This window comes from Rissa tridactyla, chromosome 2, assembly GCF_028500815.1.
Source record: "Rissa tridactyla isolate bRisTri1 chromosome 2, bRisTri1.patW.cur.20221130, whole genome shotgun sequence".
In the NCBI taxonomy this organism is placed as follows: Eukaryota; Metazoa; Chordata; class Aves; order Charadriiformes; family Laridae; genus Rissa; species Rissa tridactyla.
Genome location: NC_071467.1, coordinates 6349740 through 6362787, shown reverse-complemented (window position 1 = coordinate 6362787; position 13048 = coordinate 6349740). Strand labels below are relative to the sequence as shown.

General features: G+C 44.6%; 1 protein-coding gene across 1 annotated transcript; it reads right to left on the bottom strand.

Moving 5' to 3' along the window:
* Window positions 1-8578: 8578 nt before the first annotated feature.
* On the bottom strand, window positions 8579-9379 carry LOC128906344 (leucine-rich repeat-containing protein 40-like). The gene has a single exon (XM_054193448.1). It carries the CDS (start codon window positions 9377-9379, stop codon window positions 8579-8581), a length of 801 nt encoding a protein of 266 aa, XP_054049423.1.
* Window positions 9380-13048: the final 3669 nt, after the last annotated feature.

Sequence of the window (13048 nt, the reverse complement as noted above, 5' to 3'; positions counted from 1 at the left end):
GAATTGGTTTGAGACCGATTGCTTAAGGAGCTCTTTGCAATCAGTGGCAGAAACTAATGACTGCAATCCTTCCTGGAGATAGAAGGGAACCAGTCTTTGTGGACTCCTGAGTGATCCTGCAGCTCGACAGCTCCAGCTCTGTTAATTTTATAACCTATCCCCTCTTTTTATCCAGGGGATTAGATAAAAAAATCTTCAGTCTTTTCTGCAACAATGTCTATATTTTGACAACGTATAATACAGGCAGTATACACAGAAAGAAAAAGAAAATAAGATGCAGATTTGTTGATATTGTTTGCAATAAGAAAAGTTACAGGCAAACTTTTGATTCTTCTGAAATAAAACACTATTCCTATTTAAATTTATTTGGGTGGGGATGCAAGGGAAAACTTTTGCAACTAAAAAGCACATTTCATTTCGAAAATTAATTGTAAAATATCCTATGTGCTATACTCTAAAGAGGAAGATCGTTTTGGCCTAAGCTCTTTCTACCAGTCTGAAATACAAGCCATTTCCAGTGACCATCTACCTAGTTCAAATAAAGCATACGCTGGTTTTGCTATATAATATCAGTCCATTGTTATCCTCTCTTTCTGAAGAAACATCTGAAGGCCTATCACGAACACAATGATATCCATGAGAGTCTGTAAAGTGCTTTGAATATTAAAACAGGGTGAGGAACTGGGATCGTACAAGGCATCTGCCTAATGGCTCTGCTAAATGAAGATGCATAATCCACATGCACATATACCCATGGCATCATATAACTTCTTTCATTTTCTTTACATTCAGTCAGATCATGAAAAGTTTTCTAGGAAACAAAAAAGTATCCCAGTGTATATGACTGTGCAGAATGTGTCAGAACTGTGCAGAACTGGTGTAAGCCTGTACAGTACAAACAACAGTACAAAAAGCTAAAGAAAAATAACACTTCAAACAGAAAGAGCCAGGATATACAGAGCATCAATTTAACATGTTCCCAACAAGCAACACCGTCTAATAAGCAAAGAGACAACTAAAAGCACGGAAGTGGAAGGAAAAAGCAAGATCATGAAGTCTAGCTTCTTGGAAGGGCAGGTAGCCTTTGGATAGACATTGGCTCAAAAGGGGTCTACAGAGAAGCTCTGCCTCTCAGTCCCATACACCACAGGCCGTGCAACTGTTCCCAGTCCCACCAAACACTAGAAGAGGGAATCAAGGCCATGACCAAAGCACTTGAACCTCACAGCTGCAAAAAAATTAGGAACAGGGGTTATTAGTGCTCTATGAAGAAATCACAGTTATTCAGTCTGGATAAGGCCTGCCTTACACCTGAAAAGGAAACTTTGCAAATAGTCACGATACACAGAAACATGCTGTTATTGCTGTGTGGATGTTTAGAAATAGCTAACGTGCAACAGTATTTTACGTGTGAAAATTATGCAGAAGCAAACAGTCTGGCAGATATTTAGCCTGTGTAAGCTAACTTTCTTTTGCTATTCTTTCTGTGAACGTACAGAACCAATGCAAGGGGCCAACCTCCTAACAGCCAGTGGTAGAGAACAAAAAGGAATCCTTCTTTCATCTACATCAAAAGAAGATGTCTGATCTGATCTGAAACACCCTTTTTACAAGTCGAAGGGTGCAGACATCCTCTAGTTGACATAGCTGCCCAGGGAACACACACAGACGCACACTGTGAGCTACTGAAGCTAGTTATTGCGGGATCAAAACTGTCAGTTCCCTGCTGCCAGCTTAGAAATTGCATGCTACTCAGGCCCATTCTGAGTCTAAGAAATAGGATTAAGGACAGCTATTTGAAAATAGGACACAGGAAGAAAAGACAAGGAGAGCTCCCAGCTAACAAGACAGGACCAGAATGGGTTAGATACCCCAAGACGTGTGCCATTTCCCCCGCCCAGTGACTGCCTTTTCCCTGGACCATGACCAGGCTGAAGTCCTCTGCACAGCAACCAAATAGGGAAATGGAAGTTAATGTTTTCCCACAGGTTTCTGAGCTGCATTTCCCAAACTGCAAGAGGAGCTGTAGCCCTCCGCTACCACCATGGGACCACCCAGAGCACGTCAGGCCTGGCCATGACATGGTACAGATCCTACCAAATCCTTCCAGCCTGGATGTGCTTGTGTTCTAATGAGCTCTACTGGAGTCCTGGTCCCCAGCCAGCCCTGAATCTTTCTCCTGAGCCTGAAGCAGCAAGTGGCTGTTGCATTAAAGATAACTGTTTCACACAGCACTAGGCCTGCAACAAGGCAAAAAAGTCTTGGAATATATATATTCTATAAGGATATATAAGGAATATATATACTCTAAGCTAAAAAGCATATTTTTTCTTTTTTTGTTGTTTTTGTTGGGGGAGAGGGATGGGAAATGAGCCTCACCTGCCTTCAAGCCTTGCAAAAAATCTGGAACAAACTCACATTTCATAAGCACCTGGAAGATAACAACTCACAGCAGCCAGCTGCTTCATGTAGCAGCAAGGACAAGTGGCCCATGTGGATTTGTCAAGAATAAATTGTGTTGAACTGATCTAATCTCCACTTTTAGCAATGTAACAGGCTTTAAGAGTAAAGGAAAAGGAGCTGTCACGAATCTTACAATTACTAAGGTTTTCAAAATGGTTGCGTGTGACATTCTCATAAGCAAGCCGCAGCAGCATGGTCTAGATGAGACAATGATCGATTGGGTGCAAAGCTGGTTTGATAACATATCAGAAAGGTTATCGGTGGTGCTTTGTCAGAGTGGAAGGATGTAAAAAGTGGAGTTCAGCCAGGTCTGTTCTGGATCCAATCCTGGCCTGTGTTTTCATTAATGAATTAGATGATAGCAAAGAGAGTATGGTTATTAAATTTTCAGACGGCATAAAGCTGGGAGGCTTTGTAAGCACAGAAGGACAGGATCTGAATTCAGAATGAATTTGAAGAATTGTATAACCTGTCTGGGATGGGGGTGGGGGGGGTGAAGCTGAAATTCATCAGGGACAAGTGCAAGGTTACAAACTCCAGCTTCTACAAATACACCAATACCAAAATTTGCCAATAGCAGCACTGTAGCAAAGTGTGGTTTCACAGTAGATGATAAGCTGAATTGCTTGTGAAAAAAGAGAAATCACCACCATACAAGAGTGAACAAACGTGGTTATAACTATCAAGTTGTGCAGTAGTCCTTTCTTTGGCACTAGAAAGACTTCAGATGTCATATTGTATTCAGTTTTGAACGTGAGTGCGCAGTAAAGATGTGTAGCAATAGTCCAGAGGAGAAAAGCACTACCAGGGATGTAGAAAACATGGCCAGAGCAGAAAGACTGATAGGCTCAGCGCTTGTTCAACTTTAATAAGTCTCATAAGAAGCTCTTCAATGAGCTTCATGTACATAAAAAGTTTGTTGCAAACAGGAAAACAATTATCTGTTTTCAAAGCCTCTGGGGAATGGGGAAAAAAAAAAATAGAAGCTTGCATTACAGGAAGAAGTTTCAGTTTGAACTTTTCAACAGTGAGACTTGCAAAGTACTGGAAAGATTTCTCTTTAGACATAACTTTGTGCTGATGGTCTGACCCCAGCTGAACCAATACCTTTGATGTGAGAGTCACTGCATCCTGCTGAATGCAAGTCCTCATGAAGTTCATGCACCAAATGACTGGACATGGGATCACTTTGGCAGTCTCGGCAGCAGTGAGCTCCAGGCTGGCGTCAGACAGTTAAATTTGGCAAAACCCCGTGAGTTTCAGTACAAAGACCCAGCATGGGCCATTCCATTTCGGTTTTGCTCATGGCATTAGTCTCTTCCCCTCTTGCTATTTTCTTGCTGTCTGAACTGTTCAAGGAAAGCTTGTTTGCATGGCAGTGGGAATGGCAACACATTTTATAGCTTCCCTAGGGTGGCAGAAAAAGAAAAAGATTCTTGAGGATCACTGAGATTTTTAGCAAACATAAGAAGTCTTTGGCTTGGGTGTAGTATTAAAGCACCATTTACTACCTGTGTCTTGGCTCATGGGCAGAACACTCTGGGGAGTTAAAAAACTTTCTTTGTATGGCTTAGTGTGATCTTCATTAGATATGCTACTTAGGCTTTCATTACAATTTGATGTGCTGAACAACATGGCACTTGCTCATGATAGATTGCTTTGTTTCTCCTGTGGTGCCATTGCCCAAGTGTAGAGAAACTTCTTCAGTTGAATATGGTGCCTCTGACAGTGACTGATCGTATGCAATCAATGATAATTAAACCTACCAATCCCATGGATTCATGTCAGACCTGAACCTCTTGCACTGACTCAGTGTTGCATCACCAGAAAATCATCATTTCTGAAGTTGAACTGTCAAGTTCTGAGATCAGGCTACAAGAGCACACAGGAAGACAACAGGCAGGTAGAACTGGGGTCCGTCCTGCCAGCAGGAACAGTGGCCTCTCTCAGTGATGACGGCCCTTTGGATGGACACCCTCCCAGATTGGAGAACACAGAGAAAACATCTGGGAACAGATACCCAACAACTGCATATTCAGAAGGTAGCACTCTCAGATATCTAATACGTTTCTAGGACACTAGCTGCAGTGTCTTTTCTTTTCTGGTGGTCTGCAAAGTTGTGTTTCCTTTGATGTATGCTTATATGTAATATATTTGATCAACCACAAGAATTTTCAAAGACTTGGAAAACCGGTGGGTGCTAAAGTCCATTCCAAGTGAATTCAGGAACACTTTTCCTTTAGCGAGCGTGGAAATCTGCTGCTGACTCCAAAAGGCATGAGGAGAACAGCAACTGCCACTTCATTTTTGTTTTGCCAGCTCAGAGATTCCACCACTGAACGTGAGAGCCCTCTGATCAGCGCTCCTGGCGTGGTGTCCTGCAATTCTTTAAGCATTGCTCATAGCCATTGAAAACTAAAAAGCTGAAGTCCATGCAGAAGCAAATTGAGGGAGAAGTAAGTAAATTCTGGGATCTAATCTTTTAGATTTATGGCAGCCATAGACTGTAGCCATATTCTTTTAAAGACAGAAGAAGCCTTTGTAATTTTCGCTTTGCATAAAAAAAGGTGGAGTGTTACAGTCATACCTTCGGGTGAGCTAGGTTGTGGGTTTTACGTCAGATGGTGGAGAATCTGTCATATCCTCAGGTGAACTCTCCAGCATTAAAAATATGCAGCTTATCTGCAGTCAAAACTTGTCTGGCTTGAGCTACCAGCCTGTGAAGTGCTATGCATTTCTATGTTAAATTAAAGAGCCCTCTGCCCTTATATATGTTATTCTTCTGAATTTGTGTTTGGAACTTTTTTCACTCACTGCTTTTATGTTTCATTACTGTGTCTGCTGCAAGAGTTCAAAGTTTTCAAAAGAAAGTCCTATGCAATTCCAGGGGACAATGCCCTTCCCCTACGCCAGTCTGTTTGCAGTACACTGTGGGGTGAAGGGAAATGCATGCACAACTCCCATCAATGCTGAATGTCAGCTTTAACAATTCCTCCCTCTCCCTTCTCCCCCTCACCCCCCGAGTATGGATTATATCTAGGTCTTTTCGCCAGGGGCCTATATCCTAGCAGTTTGCCATTCTCTGATATTAACGCTTGAAGTTTTAATGAGCACAGGCAAAGGAGGGTGCTTAGCAACAATACAGAGAGTACAACAAATACAGGATAAGCAGTTTGAGGTTAGATTTCAATGCCGTCTTAATGACAACACCAAGATCTCGTTATTGCTCTGCGTAACTACGCCACTAACACAGATGCCAGAATACTGCAGCATATATGCGCTAGTGGGGTTTCCACTTTGGGAAGTGGGATTTTGGAAGCAAGAAGGACAAAGGCAGAGGAAGAGGTGACAGACAGCATGGGGTCAGGACATAATTTCTTCTAACTGAATAACATATTCAGTCTGCTCGAGCAGCTTGATGGTCAGAGTGCCCTCACTTGCATTAATTTCTCAGAATTTCTCTGGATCCCAACAGACTGGAGAATTACAGCAAAGGTATTGGCACTATTTATTAAAGATGACATTTTCTTGCTGGCTTTAACACCCTTTTTAGCTCCATTCGCTCCCAGGAATGACAGGCATATTATTAATGGATACAGTCAGGCTTCAGAAATTATGTCTGTGTTTTTTTGAGAGGGGATTACTTAAGCTTAGCACTGACTGGCTTTGAAAAGAGCTTGTCTCCTCAATGAGAAACTTGCGGGACCCTCTAATGTATGAAACCTGGTTGGCCAAAACCAAAAATGGAAGCTGCAAGGTGCTATAACCTCCCCAAACAAGATAAAGTTGACTTGCCTTTTGGGAATCACTGGGAAAGGTTGCCAAAATTTTGGGAATCAAGGGAAAGGTTGCCAAAACTGGAACTGGCTCCTCAAGCCCAAACCCTATGCAGTGGAGAAGAGAAAAAGGTAGGCAGGATCTAAACAGTTTGACAAGGGACATAAAGAATATTCCCTTACTGCTTGTCTAAGATAATGCCCTGTAAGGATTCAGTCTGTTACACACAAGCCTCTAAAAAAGGCCACAGTTACTAGAATTTCAGTCCCACACATGTCCCAAAACAGGGGAATGACCTTGTCTTTACTTGTGCCCCACTACTAGTACTGCCTTTATACTTATGTCCTACACTAGACAAGCTTTAGAAAGGCAGGATGACTACACATATTGAATGGGGTGGGAGGAACAGGGAAATAAGGCAGCAGACCTGCTTGAGTCCAGGGAATGAATCGCTGGCAGAAATAGGAACAAATTCCCAGTCCTTCGACATCTGTCTGAAGGAACCCTCTGTCTGATCTACCACCAGCTTCAGGAGCTACTTCGCACACCCTCCCTTATTGTGCTGCAAGTCTCTGAAAAACAACCAAGTGCAAAGGACTCGCAGTTCAAGTTCTGCTCCTTCATCTCTGCCACAGAAAGAGCCAAGTGAGCCAGGCGCCACGTCCCTTTACTCCTTTCTTTCTTACATCACACATCTTAGAAACGATCAGCTGCAGGAAAAACGAGTAAACTGGTTTGATGTTATAGCATGCGCATTATTGCCATGCGTTGACTTATCGCTGTGTGATATGTGGCTCCTATACTGAATCTGCTTACTGTGCCACCAAAAGGTGATGGCTGGTTTGAAAGCTTCACAGAGGTCAGGCCATACTGAGTGTCAGAGCAGTGTAAAAATCAGTTCACGCTAAGAATATCTGGAGTCGTGTTTTTGTCACCCGGTAAAGTTTCAGCACGGATTCAGAGCTCTTATTCTCCTGGTGCTGATCTTTGCTACGAGAAGAAAACGACTGAACAAGAGACTTAATGGTCCATGTATCAATGTCTCAAAGCCTTTCTCTCTCCCTTTCCCTGCGAACCCTAGAAGCACATGTTCATTTCCCAGCAGGCCTGACTCAGCCCTTCTTTCCAGGAAAGACACAAAACTGCAGCTTTCTGTACGTTGGCCAAAGGAGGAATAGGAAACAAAGGAGACAGAGAGCAAAGAAAAGCATTTATAAAGGAATGAGAGGCTTTTGATGAGAAAATAATGAAAAACAAAGATAATGTCAGAGGGAGTAGCCACAGAGAAACCAAAAGAGCCAAGCTAAGGAGAGGTGGGAGGAAAATGCTGATGAGAGGCTAAGGGGAAGAGGGAGCAAAATGAAACAGAAAGGAGTCTCAGCAAATTTCCATAATGTAACACTGATGAAGCCTTTTATGATTATAGACACGAATTCTCAGAAATGTTCCCTTGCAGGAAGTTTGCATACTTATATTTTAATATCTCAGAACACTTTCCCAGCCTCGTTAGAAGTGGAAACCTTTTTGCCAGTGCTGCATCTCTAAATATGGGTTACCCCTGTGCACCACCAAGCTCCATGGAGCAATATCACTGAGGTCAGCTCTGGAGGGACTGGCACATCGACTCCAGGTCCATGCTGCCTCCAGACAGTGTGACAGAGCTGCACTGAAACTGCTCTTTGTGAGAAGGAGGGTAAGAAATACGCTATGTCCTGCCAAAGCAATGGAGACGACGCTTGCGTGGTACCTTGTGGGACCTGGACACAGGTTGGTTCTTATCCGGAGTCAGACAGAAGGCTGAGCTGATTCAACCTGTGTGTTGGACGTAAAATACCATGGAAAGTAATGACATTCTGGGCTACATGAAGCAAAGCCGAATCCACAAGTCTGTATGGCCTTAAACCCTTCCAGAAATCAGCCTGCACCTACTTCAAGCCCAGACTCAAGCACCGACCCAGTCTGCAAACAGTACAGATTATTGCTGCTTACGTACCTTGTTTACCTGACTCTATCCTCTCAGACTGGCTATTGCTTATTTTCTCAGATGGAGTGTTTGGACACAACATTTCCTGAGATAGATCGACGCAACTCTAAATAACAAAAAAGATTATAGCTGTCCCTGAATGAATTTTTGAAAGGTATACATCACTGTTCAATACTAGTGTCAAAAAAAAAAAAAAAGACTGCCAGAGAAATCACCTTACAGCAGAGAGGAAGCTTTTGAGCTCCACAGAGTGATTTTAACAGTCTTTTCCATCTGAAACCCATTTTGTTTGTGCAGTTGATTTGCATGGAGTAAGTCCATCTCAGTCACTGCAGGAGGACTGGCACCAGTTGTCTAGTCTCTCTGTGCCCTATGAAATGACAAGAAATAATCTCTGATCTCTTCAGGGCCTCTGCTGCAGACTTCAGGGGGGGGACTTTCCAGCGGATTCCCCTCAAAATTGCATGAACAGTAATTGTATCCCCAGTCCAGGTTCACCAGCTCCCCAAAGCTTGCTGGAAGTGACCGTAGATGGTTGTTTCCCAACCAAAGCGTGTGCAGATTCCTTAACAGACAGACATCCTCGGGCAGACTCTCCAGTGAGTTGAAGAGCAATAGCAACGTTTCCAGTTTCTCCAGGTGCCGAATGCTGGAGGGGATTGTGCCTATTCTGTTGTCACTCACATCCAGAAAGGTGAGGCTCCTCAGCTGGCAGAGGGGTGCAGGCAGCTCGGTGAGGCTGTTGTTGGCCAGGTGGAGGCTGTGCAGCCTTTGAAGTGCCCCCATTTCTGGTGGCAGGGAGCTCAGGCTGTTGTTGCTCAGAGTGAGCCTCTCCAAGTGACTCAAAGTGCCAATTTCAGCAGGGATTTTCTTCAAGTTGTTGGAGTCCACGTAGAGGCAGGTTAGGTTCCTCAGGCGGCTGATCTCTGGGGGGAGCAGCTCCATCCTGTACCTCAAGCAGCTCTCTCTTTCTGGGCTCATCTCCAGGACTTGCAGCTGGTCCAAGCCAAAGACCTGCTCAGGAACTGACGCCAGCTCCCTGCCTGAGATCTTGAGTTTCTTCTTCCCTTCATACTTTGGATCATGCTCTGTAAGATACCTCCAGAGTGGATCGGGGCCTGAAGAGGCACATCCAAAGGAGGTGGCTGCATCCATTGTCCCACAGAACCGTGGCTGGTTGAGCTGAAACAGTCACGATTTGTTGCACACTCCACAGGCAACCTCCGAGGTTCTTGCTGGATCGAGGCCCTCTCTCAGCTTTCCTCTCTGCAAGGCACGTTACCAACGCACATGCAGAGTGTTTGGGTTGCTCAGACACATCCCACTGAGTAAACACCTGGCATTCTCACTTGATCAGGTGTTTCCCTTACAGTTCTGTGGCGTACACAAAACCCAGCTCCTGGGCTGTGACCTTGCCTCTCGTGGTTGCAGCCAGTGAGCTGGTGGCAAATATCTGCCGGTGTTCAGAAAGTGAAGCAGCAGTGCTGTGCCTGTGCTTCTCAGTAGATTGGTTCAGATCCTTGTTTGCATGTAGGACTTTTCCTTCTGGGAGCACCCAGGGTGCCATCATCTGAGGCATCCACACTGGTCAGCCCCAGGGGATTGCAGTAGAAGCAGCAAGGCTGGGTAGATAAAGCACATGGCAAACAGGACGAGATAAAGCACATGGTAAACGGGACAAGAAGAAGACAGATTCATAGCGGATGGCTTGGGAGCTGGGAACCACGAACAGATCCTGTCCTCAGGTCAGCTTGTGCCTTTAACATTTAGCAAACACAATAAAGGATCGGTTTTGAAATCTGTAAGTCCTGCTCCCTCCTGCTGAGTGTATGGATCCCTGCACCACAGAGAGACCGTTTTTCTGGTGCTGCGCTTGCTCTGGCATATTTAAAAGCAAATTTTTATTCCTTACTGGCATAGCTTTTGTAGGAGATATGAAAAATGCCAGGTTTATCCCAAGCCACTCAGCACAGTATGCAGTGTCAAGAGCAAGGCATTTTCCTGGAAGGAGAAAACTGTGGGTTTGAAGCCTCAGGGTGAGAAATCCCGTCTCTTTTACTTCATTCTCTAGTCCTTAAGTCTTTCAGCTAAAAAATGCTTAGGATAACCATTTCAAAAGCTTTTCAAGGAGAGGGGGGTCTCCACAGCCTCCCACAGGCTACCGAAGGCAGAAGACAATGTGTTAGAGGTATGGTGTAAGCAGGTCTACCAGGTCAGGTCTTGTGAAGCGGGGGCACATCAGCTTTGATTTCCCACCCTGCTCAGTTCTGATCTCTTCGGACAAGGGTGGTGCTGGGTTTGCAGGGAGCCTGTGTCCCAGCACCAGGGGCTTGTGTGGCTGCACAGATGAGGGGCAAGTGCTGGGAGCCCTCTATCCAGAAGATGTTGATAAGACGATTTTGGGATCATTGTTCAATGCTCTGAACTTACACTTTAGGCTCTGCTTGTTTTTAATCATATGTGTTTTAATACAGATTTTTACAAGCTTGAGAAGTGTGCCCATGTGAACTTCATGAAGTTCAACGAGGCCAAGTGCACAGTCCTGCATCTGGTATCAATACAGGCTGGGGGATTGAGAGAAGCCCTGCCGAGAAGGACTTGGGGGTACTGGGAGATGAAAAATTGGACATGAGCTGGCAATGCTCACAGCCCAGAAAGCCAACTGTATCCTGGGCTGCATCAAAAGAAGCATGGCAAGCAGGTCGAGGAAGGTGATTCTGCCCCTCTACTCTGCTCTGGTGAGACCCCCACCTGGAGTGCTGCATCCAGATCTGGGGCCCTCAGCACAGGAAAGACACGGACCTGTTGGAGAGGGTCCAGAGGAGGGCCACAAAAATGATCAGTCGGATGGGACACCTCTCCTATGAGGACAGGCTGAGACGAGGTATGAGGAAGAAATGTTTTACAATCGGGGTGGTGAAACATCGGCCCAAGTTTCCCAGAGAGGAGGTAGATGCCCCATCTCTGGAGACATTCAAGGTCAGGTTGGATGAGGCTCTCACTGACCTGATCTAGTTGAAGATGTCCCTGCTCATTGCAAGGGGGTTGGACTAGATGATCTTTAAAGGTCCCTTCCAAACCAAACTATTCTCTGATTCTATGATTTTCAGGGCTGTTACATACCAGATGTTACCCTTGACTTGGATTCAGAGTGCAAATACCATAATCCTTTTGAAATCAAGCCCTGAATTTCCTCCAGATTAATTTTCAGCATCTGTAAGAGAAAACCATATCACTTTTCTAGTATCCAGAAGTGTCATGAGCCCGCTTTGTCATTATATGCTCCTGGGATGTTGGTGGGTGGAGACAGGCCTGCTGGGCTTCCCGATAGGGACTGCACAAGCTATTGGGCTGGCGCCATCACAGCTGAGTATGCAATGGTGTGAGCAGATCCTGGGTACGCTGAAATTATTATTCCTGCTCTTTAGGGTTGCCATTAATGTCAATAGGGTCTGAAGGCTGTGCTAGCTTCATCAAGAAAGAGTGGACATTCAGCAGAACTCAGGAAAGTCCAATAGTTGTTCTAAGAAGTAACAGAGATGAATACAGCTCCCAAGGAAAAGGGAGATTTTCACTTGCGAGGGAAAGTTGCTTACCAGAAATCACAGACCTTACAATTAACCATAAAAACAGGACTCAAAGTTAAAGTCAACTCCCATCAAGAAAGTGATGAACAAGTTATTGCAATGAGAGTAATTTCAGACTTGGACAAAAGCCATCTCCCACATTATAAAGGCGAAAAATGTGTTTCTAAGAACACATTGTCAAATATGTCTGTCCTGTGAAATAAACCTAGTTGCCATGTGTTCTGCCTTCTGCTTAAACATGCTTATCTCTTTGAATCAAGCCCTGAGTCTTTCAGACTGCACATCACGTAGAGCCAAAGCAGTCGTCAGAGAGAGAGAGGTTTTATGATGTTGGGCACTCTTCTCCTTTTGCACTTTTTCACACCTGGAGTTTAACCCTGGGTTTTCCTTTACCAAGGTGACAGGTTCTTTTCTGCTCCATCTTGCAGGACATCTTTCTTCTTGACGCTGATTGCTGGCTCATCGGGAATATCAGATATGATTAATATCCCTCTGTCAAATTGTTCCCTTGTGATTTCTGCATAAGGTTTATGATCCAAAATGTAAAATAACGAGAAAGAGTCCATATTTTCAACACATGAACCCCCAAGAGACCCAGCAGGACATTCTCATTCTCAGTTCAGACAAACTCCGAGAAGAATACTGCCAGCATCAATATTCTTGAGTCAAGCTATGCAAGGTATCCAGAAGTTAGTGCTTACAGCAAAAACCTGCTTTGTAAAGCAACACTGAAAAACAGTCTCCTTTTCCTCATGTCTTCATGCTTTTCTAATAAGTTATTCCCATTTCACAAGTCAGAAGACAAAAATCTACGTTTGTGACTTCCAGGTTTAAGCCAGACTGATGAAGTTAAGCAGGCTTTCTTTTCTTAATTCAATTTCACCATCTACAAAGGTGTTGAAAGGAAAGTGCAGACTCCAATAAACCCTTATTACCCTAAGGACCTCAGACAGGTGCTCAAATTTGTATGTGGGAGGCAATCGGGTGGCTGGTGCAGAGACTTTTCCCCCAGCAGTGCTGGCTCTGCAGACACAGCAGCAAGAAGAACTCTTCGTGGTCTCTGATGGATGCTCGCCCCTATGCAGGCCTGCAGGTTGGGGCAGGAGTCTGCCTTCACCCCCAGGCTGGCTCTGTCCTTGTGCTGCTCCTCCTCCCCATGCCATGGAGCGGCAACCTTCACCCTCAGCAGCACTGGACTCCAACTCACGGAGGCTGAAAGACGTGGTAGTGGATTTCT